Here is a 15,436-nt window from a genome sequence, read left to right on the forward strand (position 1 = left end):
TGCAGCTGTGAAAACTGTGGCATATGGCCTTGAAGCCAACGGCATGTGTACAGCGTAAGAGAAAACGCGGGGGAGGGTGTCCTGTTTGGCCTGATCGCTGAGAATACTGTCCTTTCAGGATCCTGTCTCCAGGCGCAGTCAGCTCCAAAAGCTTGCAGAGGTGTGAATTTCTTCCTTATGCACTGGTTCCTCTTCCCTCCCACAGGGAATGCCACAATGACACTTGTCAATCAGTTTGACAGTAGCTTGATGTCCAATCAAGACTGCTGCTGCATCTGGCACGCATGACAGGAGAAATGCAAGGACTTCTTGGACTATTTATGCATCTGGTAGTGTCCTGTGCTTGCCGCATCAAAGTGCATGGAGAAGCTCAGAGTGCATCCAGGTTACTTGATTTAACTCACAACTCCTGCATTTGATTTTATAAACACTAGCCACTAACTGTACGTAAAAGCGAAGCAGGCATTCAGCATTTTACGCTCAAAGGAAACCAAGTCTTCTTCCAAAGTAGTAATACTCTGTAAGCAAGATGCAAAAGGTGAGTAAGCCTAATACGCAGACAACAGTGAACAAAGAGAAACTACACTCACCTGAAAGGATGGGATGAGCACCAACTTAAACTAATCATCATCAGCTAACATCACTGCTGACCTGCTATGAACAACTGTTTCCTACATGCACTGTAACAAGCTCCCATCCTAACCCGACACTGTTGATGCACACACAGCTTCACAAAACAGGTTCCAGCACACACTGCTACACAAACCTGACACACCTTGGTTTTTGGAGACCTGGAGAAACAAGTTTTTCGTATGAAATACAAGCTATTATGAGTGCTTTAAATTAGACTAGAAGAGACTTCAGCATTATAGAAAGTGTCACTTGCTTTTCTTGTAGTGTTTTTGATAAATTCTCCCCAGTCTCAGCCATCGCACATTACAGATCAAAGGCTTCTTCCACCTCCTCTGTTCTTGCAGAAAAACAACAAAAGGAAGTATTTGTAGCTTTCAGTGGAAAATTACCACAGTTAAGGAGTGCAGTCACAGAGTTTAGGATTTAGAGTCAGAACCTGGCGGAAGGGGGAGCTCTGAAAGAATTTTATCAGCCACAGATTTGTGAGGCCAAAAAGCAATAATGCAATCATTTCCTGTCTAGCATAGGCCATAACAATTTTCTGGACTTTTCAGCAATTAGCTTTGCAGTTTAATAAGAAAAATTGTGCCTTATTTGTATTTGGAACATGTTTAATTTCACTTTTGAATCACATGATCAGGCTTTTCTCTGCTAGATGGATCCATGACCACAGTTTTCCTGTAGAGGTGGACTATAATCCATTCATACCTTAATCTGAGTGGTGATAAACAAAACAGAGCTCCTGAGGTTAATCAATATTTATATAGGGTTAGTCATTTATCTGCAAAGGCATTACAGTATGTTTACTTAACAGTGGTATTTCAAAGAGGCCTTGTTAGGACAGGTCTCCCTTTGGCCAGGTAATAATACCTCTAGAGGGCTAGAGTCGAGTACTAAAGAAGTAGCAAGGTTTCATAGTACACGGTTATCAGGGGGCACACCACAATCAGCAAGACAGTTTGGTTTTGGGGGTGGTGGTGTTGGGAAGGGAGTGTTTACGATGAGGCTCACCCCCTGCAGTGTGGATATGCTAACCCCTACATTTTGCCAAATGTAGGAAATGCAACTGTGTAACTTGTAGTAGTGGAGGACCGCTTTTGTGCTCTCCCTTGGGAAGACAAAGAAAAATCAATCACAGCTATACAGTAAGGGCTGGGACATTATGAAATTGGACCAGAAAGATCCTCCTAGTGAAAACCTTCTAAATCTAAATTTGCCTCATCACAATAAGTATCTACCTGAAAGGTAAGGTAGGCACTGTCTCTCAAATGGGAAATGTGGTCTGCGGGGATGCATAACAGTACTGCTGCTAAAGTTGCTGCCTTTGCAAATATTGAGGAGGCAATCGTTACAACTGCATAAGACCAGTAAAGACTCACTTCACTACAGACATCCAGTAAGAATGACAGCCCAGTCTTGTTGGCTTACATGAGGTTGTCAGTTTTTGTCAAATGACAAACAGCCTTGTGTGGGAGGGAAAACTACCAGTCTGGAGGGAGTAATACCCACCATACATCATGGTAATAGTTTTTCAGTCTCTGCTAGTTAAAACAATTACTTTTTTCCCCCCACCTTCCTTCAGCTTCAGAGATACAAACCATGCGTTCCAGACGTAACAGCACAGAAAGCCCAACCAGACCAAAGCAGAGCCAGCAAAGGCTGAAAGACCACCATAAAGAAGAGGCTGGTTACAGTGGGAGAGGAAATGTGGAAAGACGGCAGGAGGAGGACGATGTAGCCCAAGCCAGTACCATCCTAAGAAGCCCTAAGGCAGAGAAAAAACAAAGAAGTTCTTTCAAGAAAAGAGAGGATCTCTCTCGTGATGACTTGCTATTTCTTCTTAGTGTCCTTGAGGGTGAATTACAGGTGATTTGCTATCTTATTTTATATGCAGATTAAAACACACACCCCCAAACCCCCTGCCAATTTACTGCAAAAACATGCTGCTTTCCTGTTAAGGAAACACCCTACTTTATTTTCATTATTATGGCTATCAGCCAGAAAAGGTGATCTTTACACCACACCTAAATGCAAATAAAATTTACTCACAATGTATCTGTATCACACTAAAAACACTCATGGTCTACTGTGAAGGATCACGTAACTCTCAAATTGGAGAACTCACAAAACTTCCCTATTTTGCTGCCACATTCTAAGTACATTGAATACAAAGCATTTGTCATTGTAAAACCTATATGGAGAACATACTAGAGACCTTTAAGATCTATTACTTAATTATTTCTTATCTCTCCTCTCCTATGAAGTTATAAGCATTATTCCCTATGTGCCAGATCACTCCCTATGTGCCAGATCACAAGAAGTAACTCACTCAATAGTATTCTAACATCATTTGCTAGAAAAATCAAAATAGCCATTTTACTTCCCATAATATGAAGCATAAGCGTTGCATGCCACTTAGCCCACAAGATGCTGGGTTTGAAGAGCGAGCGTTTTTCTGTTTGGAAAACAAGCCAGCTGCCAAGTGGTAAATGATGCCTAACCTGGTCAAATGTAATTTCAGGAAGTGGGAACCAGATTTCCATTGAGCAGGGAGAATATTTCTGTGGCAGGCTGATTGCACACAAGTAGTGACGGCCACTTAAAACTGCTCACAGACAGAGGGAAAAGCAAACTGGCCAAAGTGGCATAAATGCGTTTATCACATGGTTTCCAAGTTTATCAACTAGACAGTACCTGGATAGTTCCATTCTTAACATATGCGTTTATGTTTACATAATAATACATACATGCTTAACAGAACACACACACACACATGCAATATGAATATTGGATAGATGTACCAATCTCTGAGGGTAGATCCAAGACAAACTTCTGCAGAACATTTCATTATGCAAACAGAATGATTTCCATGTTTGTGAAAAACTTCTTTCCTACTCACTTGCCCTTTCTTAATTTACATGAAAATTCAGATGTCACATGCTCCTCCAATACAGTTCTCTCTTCCTCTCAAGAGAGATGTGTGTGTGTGTGTATATATATATTTACATTACACACACACTTCATTACACTTGTGTAATATAAATATATAAACACATACTTCAATTCTTGAGATTTAAAACTGGAACAGAGTGAAATGAGAAAATGGAAAATAAGCCTGACATGAACACTTTAAATCATGTCCGACATTCCAAAGGAAGCATTATGAACAAAAAATTTAAGAAGTCATTTTTTTATTCTTAATTTTCCACCTCCCATAATGCCAAATCAAACCTCCGAAGATTAGCTGTCATTCCAAACGTAATTAAGTATCAAAGTTAGATGCCATTACTCTCCAATTCCAAAACATTTAAGATGCACTAAGATTGCTCTTGTAGGTTTCCACAGTGATAAGGATTAGAAATAGATTATTTTGTATTTTTTGATACACCGCCAAATAGGGACACAGAAGTACTCCAGCCAAGAGCAGTCACACTGAAAGCGTCCCCCTCTCCCGATACATCCTTCTTTTCGATTTCGTCCCTTCCTATTCTACCCTTCTAGGATTAGCATGCATGTTGTTTTGTTTTTAACTGAGATCATTGCAGACAATGGATGTTTGCGACATGTCATGTAGTTATATCACCATAATAGAGGCAGGGGGCAACCTCCACCACACCAGAGGAGGAGGCAGGAGAAAAAAAAAAGAAAAGAAAAGAAAAAAAAGAAGAGATGGACACGGCCCTAGGGGAGGTGGTGACCTAAACCAGTTTCCCCCCCAGTGGAAACATTCACATAGTCAGATATTCTCATGGAAGAACATTATCACTAGAAACAGGACTTTGAGAGAACTAGCACAATATTCGCAGCAGATATTCTGTCCCCTCCAACTTAACATCTAGGAGCTAGTAACTTTACAGCAAAGAAGTGTTCTTGGTGGTTTGTTTTCTTCCATTTTTTTAAAGAGCAAAGAGAATCTATAGATCACTTCAAATACCGCAGATACATACAACATGTTTCTCCAGCATGGAACATAGACTTAGAGGGCAATGCTGTATTATAGGAAGAAGGTATGTGCACCTGCCAGCTTGCGCAAGAATTTCTGAAATATATACATAGAAGAATTTATTAAAAATATACCTGAGATCACATTGTATCTACTCTTTGGTAATAGAATGCCATCAGATATTTTATAAGATTAGGAAACAAATACAGTGATACTACAAAAGGAAAAGTATAATGGACATTTTTAGGCTATACTTTTTGAAACTACATGACTTTGGAAACCAGATAACACCACCTTCTCATAACCACTGTCTTTTAAAATACTTTTTTTAGCATGCACTCACAAATTGAGAATATCCTTACAGCAGTTACTTCCAAAAAACTTGATGCTGCAAGGTTGCTTATTACCTGAGGGCATGCACACAAGTGTGTGCACATCTACATGTCTATAAATACATAATGCATGGTCTCACACATGCATGCACAGGTAGATATACATGCACACAGTACTGCACTGCCAGCTCTGAAGGAAATTAATCTGCTTTTAAAGAACTGCCATTATTGCTTTGGAACGCATATTGCAAAGGGTCACATCCCCTACACCACACACCTCACTACATTCACTGCTAAAATGAGCTCAGAAAGCAGAGGCAGACGACCCCAGATGGGTTTAAACTACAGAAGCCACCTTTGCACTCAGAATCTAAAGAATGTGCATCACCTCCAGGCTTCAAGAACCATTCTAACATCTTTCACTAACAATTTAAAATCAGCTTCTACTGCCACAAGTCACTTTGCCCTGAAGTTCTGTGCTGTGAAAGCTACACACTGGTCCAGAAACAGCAACATGATCTAATCACTAACAGAGTACTTAAGCATTGATGAGGGTTCTGAAGATGTTGGAGTTTATGCAGAACTAATAAAATACAAAGACATTTACTTCCCTCATGCTTTCTAACTGTCTTCTTGTTACTGACTATTTTGAGACACTTTACATACACAGCATTCTTTAAAAAGTTTTTTTAGTTTTCTTAAAATCAAAAGTGGAAAGCTAACCTGTAAATACACATATACAGTTTAACAACATAAAACCTTACTTTGTGTTTCTGCAGGCTCAAGATGAAGTTATAGGAGTACTTAAGGCTGAAAAAATTGACTTGGCTTTGCTTGAAGCACGATACGGCTTTGTTACTCCCAAGAAGGTGTTAGAGGCCCTGCAGCGAGATGCTATTCAAACAAAGGCTGAGCAATGGCAAGAAGATATCTACGAAAAGCCTATGGGAGAGGTATGAACATATAATTGATATTTAACCATAGTTCCCACCAAATTCAACAGAAAATATCTCACTGACTTCAGGGAAAGAAAGCAAATTAGTTCTAAATCTAGAATCTAACATGAAAGTGACAGCAGAACAGAGTCCAGTGGGGTCTGTAATAAAAACAGGTATCTAAAGATCCTCATTTATATTGCACGCTGCGGACTTTAAACGTAGACAGACCTGATTTTATTTACCTCAAACTCTGATAATCAGCCTTCTATTTTTGACACTGTCTTCTTTTTTTCCCCCCTTTCTGTTATCCAAATTCACAACCCATACAAACAGATGCCTCCCCATTCATCTCCTTGAGGCCACCTTACCAAGGCTGGTAAGAGCCCATTCAGCAGTTATGGCACAGCTGTCGACCTTTACATATCCCAGCTCCTGCTAATTCTGTGTGAGTCACAGGTACACCTGCTTGGTCTGAGTAGTTACTGTAAAGTGCCGCCATCAGAAACTTCATCCAGGCAGGCATCTAACTAATATTCTCACATTACACCTAAGTAGCCTTTAGTTTACGGCTGCTGCGGCAGTGTAGTTACTTTCTGAACAATGTTATCTGAATTTCATTTCCGTCCTGCAATGCAAATCACTGGATATAAAAAATTCCGTTCATAGCAGAATATGTGTTTTTCCAAAGTAAGTGTCTCCTCTTGAATTTAGACAAACATTTTAAATATAATGCTCAGTACAGATAATCATAATCAAAATACAAGCAAAAATTATGAATAAAATTCTTCTACCAAGTGTTTTCCAAGCTTTCTGAACAGAAATGTACCTAAGGATACAGAGTTCATTTCAGAGAAAATTATGTCAGCCAAAAGGTCAACACTCATTTCAGAGGCTCACAGGTTAAAATCTCTGACTATAATCTGAAACAGACAAAGTTCAACTGTGGAGGTTAATTTATTTTAGAACATTGTGGCATTATGTCACAGAAACTTTGAGCACAAATGGAAATGATTTGAAGAGAAGTCCAAAAAAGTTTGAAAACATAGGTTCAGTCTGTTACTTTACATAAGTTTATACACGCTTTTTCCTTCTCACACTTAATGGCAGAGAAAGGATTTCTAACACCACTGGATCTGGCAATTCCAAAAGGCAAAGGTAAACATCCTGAGAGCAACTAAAAGGCTAGAAGGACCCCCAGACACTTCGTATATCTTGGTAAACGAAAGGATGCTATATAATTGGCAGGCATTCCACAATTTCAGTTTCAAATCCCACCCCCCCCCACCCCCCCCCATTAAGTCAGAGATCTATTTAGTTTTTGTTTGGATTTTTTAAACATTTATAAAAACCAAGGGAGAGGTGGAACCAGCCACAAAGTATGGGAACCAACCATTTAAATTCCCTCTTAGCCACCATGACAATGTACCTTCATATCTGCCTACAAAATCTCTGCTGATCCAGTTCCTCTAGAGCACGTGTGTCTCACCCTTGACAATTTAGCCTTGTAGCCCTGAACACGGAGGATCTTCCCAAAACTCAACTGAAAAATACAGTGAATTTCAGAAAGTATCTGTAAGATTACTGGTCCTTTAATGTTCTCTCACAACTCACTCATGTATCCTAAATTTTATGAAGTTTCTTGGCAAATTTGGTTAAGAACGTAGTTGGAAAATTTGGTGACTGAACAGCTTTACTCATTAGGAACAGGATTCATAGGTGAAGAAGTGTAGCAAAACAGAAGACAGTAGTGACACATCTTTCTTTGCAAAATATATGAGGAGTGTGACAGACCAAAGCCATGTCTTCCTTGGGTATGAGGAGGTCTGTTGGGTTTTGGGGTTTTTTTTTGAAAGCAGAGTTTTTTTTCAGCCAAAATTGCTCTACAGCTATTTCTTTCTGCAACCTAACAAATGCCAGATAAGCTTACTCTTATTTCTCACACTTAAGGATACAATAAATTGTTTTACGTTTAAAGGGGCTTAAAAGAAAAGAAAATAGACTTTTATTTTGGTTTTGCTTTTGTCTGACACAAAGGCAGGAAAAGGTTTTCCATCTTTCATGGTTTATAAATTTAGATCAAGTCAGTTATTCATGAAAAAATCTGGCTTCAGATCAATTACCACTTCTCTTGAATAGAAAACGAATGGTATTCAACATTCTAGTAAACACGGAATAATAGCATAAGAACCATTTTCCCAGATTCAAAAACAAACCAATTTTAAAAAAGAATCAAAAAGCCATCAGAGAAGGTGATGCAGGAAAAGAGAGATAAAGAGCAAGATTCTGCATAATTTATGGTGTCTTTTTCTCATGTTTCAAACCATCATGGAATTAGAAAGCCAACTCTAGTTTCTAACTCTCCCCTGCTTCCAATAACACAAAGAAAAAATCTGGTCCCTCACTGCTGGAAATGTGACGAACAATACCTCCAACCACTTTGAGAACTCTAAAAGCAGCAAAACTAGAGGAAAGCCTATGTTCTGAATCCATCAAGGATACTTCAAAATTTAATCCATTTTTAAAACCCCAGGGTCAATCAACTTGGGGAAAGATGCATCCTCATCAGCCTGTTCACAAAGTACATCTGATTGCATCCTCACAATGTCTTAAAACGGTTGGTCGCAACTTCCCAGTGACCACAGCTGTAGGGCACCAATAACTTAGTCATAGGAAGAGACTGAAACAATAAGGTTGACAACGTGGCTTCAAGGAAAAGCAGACCAACATAGCCACATGGAAATTTGGCTCAGCTAGGGTTGAAAAAGACAAGGGAGGAACTGCTCTCATAATCTAACAAATAATCCTAAACTCAAGATTATACACTTATAGACAGTGACCATGAGGATATTATTAACAGGAATAATATTTCACTGAACTTTGGATAAAGAAATGTAACTAGCCAGGATTTTATTCTGGCACAGCGCCAAACACAAAGCAGTCTAAAAAGAGAAAGACGAAAAGTTCGGTTCCAACGTAATGGATATGAGACACATCATCCTAGTTTGACTTCAGACATGAACTGGTGGCAAAATGTATTTAAATGATTAAATTCCTGTGAATTTTTAGCTTGTTGAACTATTCACAGTTACGTAAGACCATGCCTCTTATTTTCCATTGTATTGTACAGTATGTTCAACTATTAATTCCAGCAAAAAGCCCAGATGGTTAGCAAGAACAAAACAACAAATCACTTAATTAAGATTTTATCACTTTAATTTTCAACAGAAGACATTTATACTGCTGCTTATTAATCCTCCGCAGTTTGTAGCCAAGAACTATATATGCTGAGTAAACGTGTGTGCATACATATAAACGGATATTTCTCCATGTGCAGATTTAGCATTTGGACAGAGTAATCCGAGGAACTAGGGGCTGCTGGAGACCGCTCCTGTGAGAGGATCTCACGCTAACAGGGGTGCACACAACTTCTCTCTCTTCTCTGCTGGATACGTGGGAGTCGGCCACAAGATCTCACAGGGAAAATGCATGAGTCAAATCTGCTCCCCAGGGAAGTGCCCTTATCTCGCAGAGGGACACAACAGAGCTTCCAAACAAAACGCACAGAAGCGCAGCAACCCCCTGCCAGACTCTCTTCTGCTTGGTCCTGCAGGGAGGGAGAGGCGTGCTGCACAGTAACACACACGAGCATCACAAGGCCAAATGCCCATACCCATTATGCAGCTTACATGCAGATCTCAAGTGTCGGGCGTTATTTGTGATGTAGGATCTGCAGCCTCTCCAATTCTCCTCTCTGTCACCCACCTGTAACAAGAGACAGGCCCTGCACCTCTTCCCTTCTCTCCTGAGTGGAATCCCAAGCTCTCGCTCTCCACCTTGTTCCCAGCCACAACAGCCACGTACCAGCTGCAAACGCTCATGGTAGAACTGATTTGACAGCATACTTGAAAAGAAAACCTAAATGCATCTTCTAAATCTGAGCAACAGGAGAAAACTGCAACATGAAAAGAGCTTTGAGGCAGCAGCTTATTTACTTGTCTCTCTTCCTCTTTCATGTAAGCAGGTCTCCCCAGGACACTACTGTTCTTTTACCCACTTTCAAATTCTTCGTTCCCCCTCCCTGCCTTGAATACACACCTCTCTCATTCTAAATACCAGTTTGTAATCCCAACCGCTAATCTCAACGCTGACAAAAGCACAACTGTGAAGTAAAAGGCACTGGCATTCCCCACTCAGAACTGCAAAACAAAAACCTGGATTTACTACCTTTCTTCTTTCATACTTGCTGCTTGGATTACGGCTTGAATTAACTTCTCATAGCCATTCAACAAATACTCTAGAGTAAATAAATTATACCGAACCCATAAAATGATGTTGGCAGGTTCCACACCCTTGACACCCAACAGTGCAGAAGGAAGACTATTTTCTATTTGGTTAACATTGTTTATGTTGATGACTAACCCGCATCTCCATCAGGCATTTATATGTTTGGAAACAGGAGTCATTTGATTTATGATCAGCTTGTAGCCAGAAATTTCAGTGTTTTCTTACAATAGCAAATTATACATCCCCTCAGGTTGTTACATATACTTTTGAAGCAGTGGTCCAATCCATACAAATGCACCACTTTACTCTCTTAACCCCATCCATGTAGACGGCCTGCCAAAAGAAATCCAAAGTTCACACCTTTGCAATTTTCCCCACCTGACGTCGCACTGAGGGCTGAGACCAGCAAGCACTATCGAGCAAGGCTGATGCCCACTTCATGTCAGTTTAAGGAAGACAGGGCCACAGTTGCAAACAGCACTGCATTAGAACTTTGTCAAAAAACAGGAGGCAGGTTGCCTTCCGAGAACAGCATATATTCACCTGACAGCATGACCTTTAAAAAGGCGAGGATCAGAAACTCAAGTGATGGTGCTTTATGCATCTGTGCAACAGCTGCTCCAAAAAAAACCTATGAAACCTTGGAGGGGGAGAAAGGTTGACAAAGCACACTGAAAATTCTCCCTCCCGTTCTGATAAGCCAGTAGCTGAACAAAAGATTTTAAATTTTGAAATTTCCTCTTCTGGTGGAAGAGGGGAGAGTGTGGAGAAATTAAAAATGGCCAGTTTTCTTCAACCTGACCTTTTAAGGCAATTCAGTTTCCAACCTCTGTAAAAGACATAGAAAACACAGCCAAGAGATTACTGTATAAGGCAGCACTTGCTTACTAAGAAAGCTTGCATATGCAAGGGCTTAGGTAAGAGATGTTTTCCCAAGAGAGGTCCTACTTCATGATCACGATTCCAGAAAGCATCAATCTTGCTGGTGCAAAAGCATGCAAATTATGAGTGAACAAGACGAAAAAAACAACCTTAACAACCTGCTGCAAGAGCACCACAAAACAGCCAAAAAGGATAGTCATAGGTTTCTTTACATTTTTTTGATCATTCATTAAATAAGCTCAGCTATGTTGGAACAGAAAAGACTCTCTAAAGTCATAGCAGAAAGAACAGGCAATTTTCGAAACAGTTCACATTTCTGTTGGAGTATTTTGGACTCAAACCATCTTCAAAGTCCCGTCAATAGTTCCTTTTTCCTTATTCACAGCAGTGTCACCAAAAAAAATTAACAATGATTTAGGATAAGAGAATACATAAAGCTTAAAAAGTAGCTGAGGTAAGCAGGAGGAGACGTGGAAACCCATGTAGAAATTGAGGATATTCTCACTCATTCAAGAAACTCAAATTCAGGCATTCCAGCTCTTCCTATCATTGCTTCTGTTGGCCAAACTGTGAATAAACATGAAGAAAAGATAATTAATCATACTCGTTGGCATTGAATTGTCCAAAATAAGCAGTGGCCCTAAGAATCTGAAGCCCCAGTGTTTCTGGTGGCACATGAAATTCCTTGTAGGGGAAACATTGGAGAACGAGAACCAGCCTTGCTTCCCACACTGCCCATTTGTGAATTCTTTCCTATTAATAGAGCGAAGCACTGCAAAGCAGCTTGACCTACTAGAATAGACTGTGGTTAAAGGGAGGCATTGGGCTTTGAGCTCAAAATTTGTCTTTTCCAAAAAGGGTAGGAAGATTCTTGTGTTGACCTGATGAGGGAGGCAGCCTCCACAAGGGAAAGGGAACAAGCAGAGAACAAAGATTCTCATCAATACAGATTCTTCCCAGGTCTTTAGATGGCTTCCAGTGAGCATTCCTCACACTTCAGCTAGATCAGTAAAGTGTAAGGAGGAAAAGCCATTCTGGTTTCATACACACACTCTTGCATAACTCCACCACGTACTGAATTCAAAGTTTTAAGATAATCCTCAGAATAATAATTTTCTCTCAGGTTTTGGAAATAGTTTTGTTTAACAGCATAACTCCAGTGAATAGTTATGCCAATACCTCTGTAGTTTAGAAAAAACCTAAAAATTATTACCAAAGCCTATAATAGATTATTTAAATTAAAATATCACTATATAATAATATTTAGAAGCTCAGAAGAAATCCTTGGGGAAGGGGAGGGAATTTGATGTTCAGAGCACGTTATAAAGGTGCCACCTGCAAGGCAAACCCCTTTACAACATGTGAAATTTGAGGAACAAAACAGGAAATACCATCATTAAATAAAAATACTTCCAACCATTTCAAAATTTAGCACTTATTCCAGAAACCCAGAGCCATGCTCAAAGTAAGCACAAGAGACAGGACTGTTTTCAACTCTTGGTTCTATCATGCATTTAATGTGAAAACAGAGGAAAACTGCTTTTTGATCTACCTGTCTACCTTACAAAGACAATTCAATGCTCTCATTTCCTATGCAGCTACATATGAGGCAGCTATTTCTATTCAACCAAAAGTCAGTCTACTTCTGTATGAAGCAAAGGCTTCTTCTGCCAAGACATCTGTTTCTCTACCACAATGATCAATAAGAAAGAAGCAGCCCTGGGAACAGTAACTGTTAATTAGTAGCTGTTGAGGATCAGTCATGGTGGGAAGAGGAACAGAAGGTGACTGCGTGTCCTGCAAAACAGTACCTTATTTGTTTAATTTGTCAGAATTAGACTGACCGACCTAAATAAGCCTTTCCAAACAGATAGCAAAGGATCTGGCCATTAGGCTATTAGAGATACATATATAGGCATTTTAGCATTTTATATTATTAATCCTCTCAAATTCTTTCATCAATGAAAGCCTGAGCAAGTAAAAGTTTCAAAAGACTTCAGGAGTTTTTGCTTTTTTTTGTAGCTTGATAAAGTTGTAGAGAAACAGAAAGAAACTCACAGACGAATGCTGGAGCAACTTCTAATGGTAGAAAAATCACACAGACAGACACTGTATGAACTAGAAGAAGAGAAGAGGAAGCACAGCAAATACATGGAAAAAAGCGATGAGTTTACAAACTTACTGGAACAAGAACGTGAAAGGTAAGGTTATCTCTTGCCATAGTACTAAGAAATACCTACAAGTTAACATTATGTTTAAGGATCTGTCTGCCTTCTTATTCTGCATCCACTAAAAATCAGAAATATTTGCAGAGTTGTATTTTGAGAGTTCAGCTGTGAAAACATGACTAATTATTCCTAAATAACAGTAGCGTCTACATCTCCATCAGCAAACGAGGTAAGTCACACCATTAGTAGGTTCATCTGCACTGTGGCAGGATGACGGGTATGTTACACTAAACAGAATACAGGGAAATATGCAAATGTGTAAGGTTACAACCAACATGAAGCAGGTGACTCTTTCAGCATGTTTAAGGTGCTCAGTATACACTATTGTATGTAAGTAACAGAATAAGAAATCAGGCATGCAGCCTTTGACGGCAGAAGAAAAAGACATGAGGAAAAGTAGAAGGTGTTTGGACAGGCCATAGAAATACAAAGAGAGGAAGCAAAAGCAGAGGATAATTTACAGAAAACTTTGGAAATAAGAATGCCATAAAGTTCTCAGATCAGTATTGGCATAAAAACCATAAATCCAACTTTATTTTTAAATATAATCTAAAAGCACCACAGCTTGTTTTAAGCACAGTCTGATGGTTTCACTACCAATTCTCAGAAGGATTAAGAAGAATTTAGTGTCACTTACTGTCTTTAAAAAAAAAAAATCTACTTTAAACTGTGGCTTCTCTGAATCTGCAGTAAAACTGGACACATCCTAATGAAAAAAAAAATTATCGAAGAACATTTCCTATTCCCTGGATAGCTACTCTAGAAGATAGGATAATATTGTCTCTGTTTCCTTTCACTGAGGAACAGCTTCCAGATGGAAATGTTTGGGTGTGAGAATGTTAAGCCTATTCTAAACTCACATTACGCACAGATAATTCTTCCTCAGCTTTGCCTGCGTAACATCATGTTCCACGTATTTTGGCAGTGCTCACCCTTTGCACTACACCTCTCTCCTGCAGGTCTATCAAAGATAGCACATATGCTTCCCACCAAGTACACAGCCATATTTATGGATTGCAATTAAAGCAGCTAGGCAAAAAAACCCCCTTTGCTTCTCAGAGAAACATATACACACGCAGGCAAGCCCAGGCACACACAGAAAAGCACATACAAAGTGTCCCCACAAGGCACAGAACTGACTTTTTTTCTCTAAGAACTGTTTTTTTGAAGCAACACATCAGGAACCAAAACCTGAGATGAATGGAATTTTTCATCTCTGCTGTCTTTTTCTCAAAAACTGAGACACACATCTCTTAGAGCTAAACAACTACAGTTGCTAGAAGTGGCAAAATGTTACATCAGACACATGCTCACAGAGCATGAAAAGCTGCACAGAAGGAAAGAGTAAGCATCAGAGCCCTTGTACTTTTTTCTTGTGAAACCAGGCAGACATGGGATTAAAATTCTCTCTCCCCTGCCCCGCCTCCATATTTCCCCCCAAGAAGACTATAAAATATTTACCACTATTATCTGCAACATTTAGTCTATCTGCCTGGAAAATAGCGGGGGGTGAATACTGAGGTGCCTAATGAGACCTTAGAGGATGTAATACTAGATTTCAGATTAAGTCTCATTTTTTGTATTTTCTTTGGAGGACGTACTTTCTGTGGAAAACCTTAAGGGGGTGTGATGTCACATGTTGAGCTGATTCCAAAATGTTTGCCAAGTAATGTCGCCATCAAGATCTCCACACAATTGCCTGCCATAACAAAAAAACCAAAACAACCAACCAACACACCAAAAAACCCCCCACAAAAATCCCCTAACAAAAAAAAAAAAAAGAAACCCCACAAGCAAAAAAATAGTTCAGCAACTTAAGGCACATCACTCTCTACATTAGCTTGCCTGACCTGACATTCAGAACACACACCCATATGCAGCAAAGTGACCTTGTCTTCCACTTCGAAAACCTTAGTCCAATTCAAATATTTTTAGCATGTGGATTTTGCATTTTGATTAAGAACAAACAGAACTCTATGAAATGTTTCTTATATAAAGCAATAACAAATGCATTTTTGCCTCCCCCCCAATTCAATTAAAAAAAAAATATTCAGAAAACCATTAAATATTCAATGAACATTCTTTATTTTTCAGTCAGAGCAACATTCTCTGCTAATCTAAGTGTGCATATAACATTCCTAACAGTATTTCAGATTCAAAGCAAAATCCTGAACTTCCATTCGATTTGTCAAAAAA

The 15,436-nt window shown here is 39.3% G+C and overlaps 1 protein-coding gene across 1 annotated transcript in view; it reads left to right on the forward strand.

Annotated features, from left to right (window-relative positions):
- Window positions 1–2,232: 2,232 nt before the first annotated feature.
- The window catches only part of FILIP1L (filamin A interacting protein 1-like), a 66,413-nt gene continuing 53,209 nt past the window's right edge, over window positions 2,233–15,436 (forward strand). The window contains exons 1-3 of the mRNA XM_009891623.1: window positions 2,233–2,499; window positions 5,688–5,861; window positions 13,035–13,213. Of these exons, the coding sequence (XP_009889925.1) occupies window positions 2,233–2,499; window positions 5,688–5,861; window positions 13,035–13,213 (620 nt within the window). The remainder of the gene's footprint in view (window positions 2,500–5,687; window positions 5,862–13,034; window positions 13,214–15,436) is intronic.

Source organism: Charadrius vociferus, unplaced genomic scaffold (assembly GCF_000708025.1).
Source record: "Charadrius vociferus isolate BGI_N301 unplaced genomic scaffold, ASM70802v2 scaffold329, whole genome shotgun sequence".
Taxonomy (NCBI): domain Eukaryota; kingdom Metazoa; phylum Chordata; class Aves; order Charadriiformes; family Charadriidae; genus Charadrius; species Charadrius vociferus.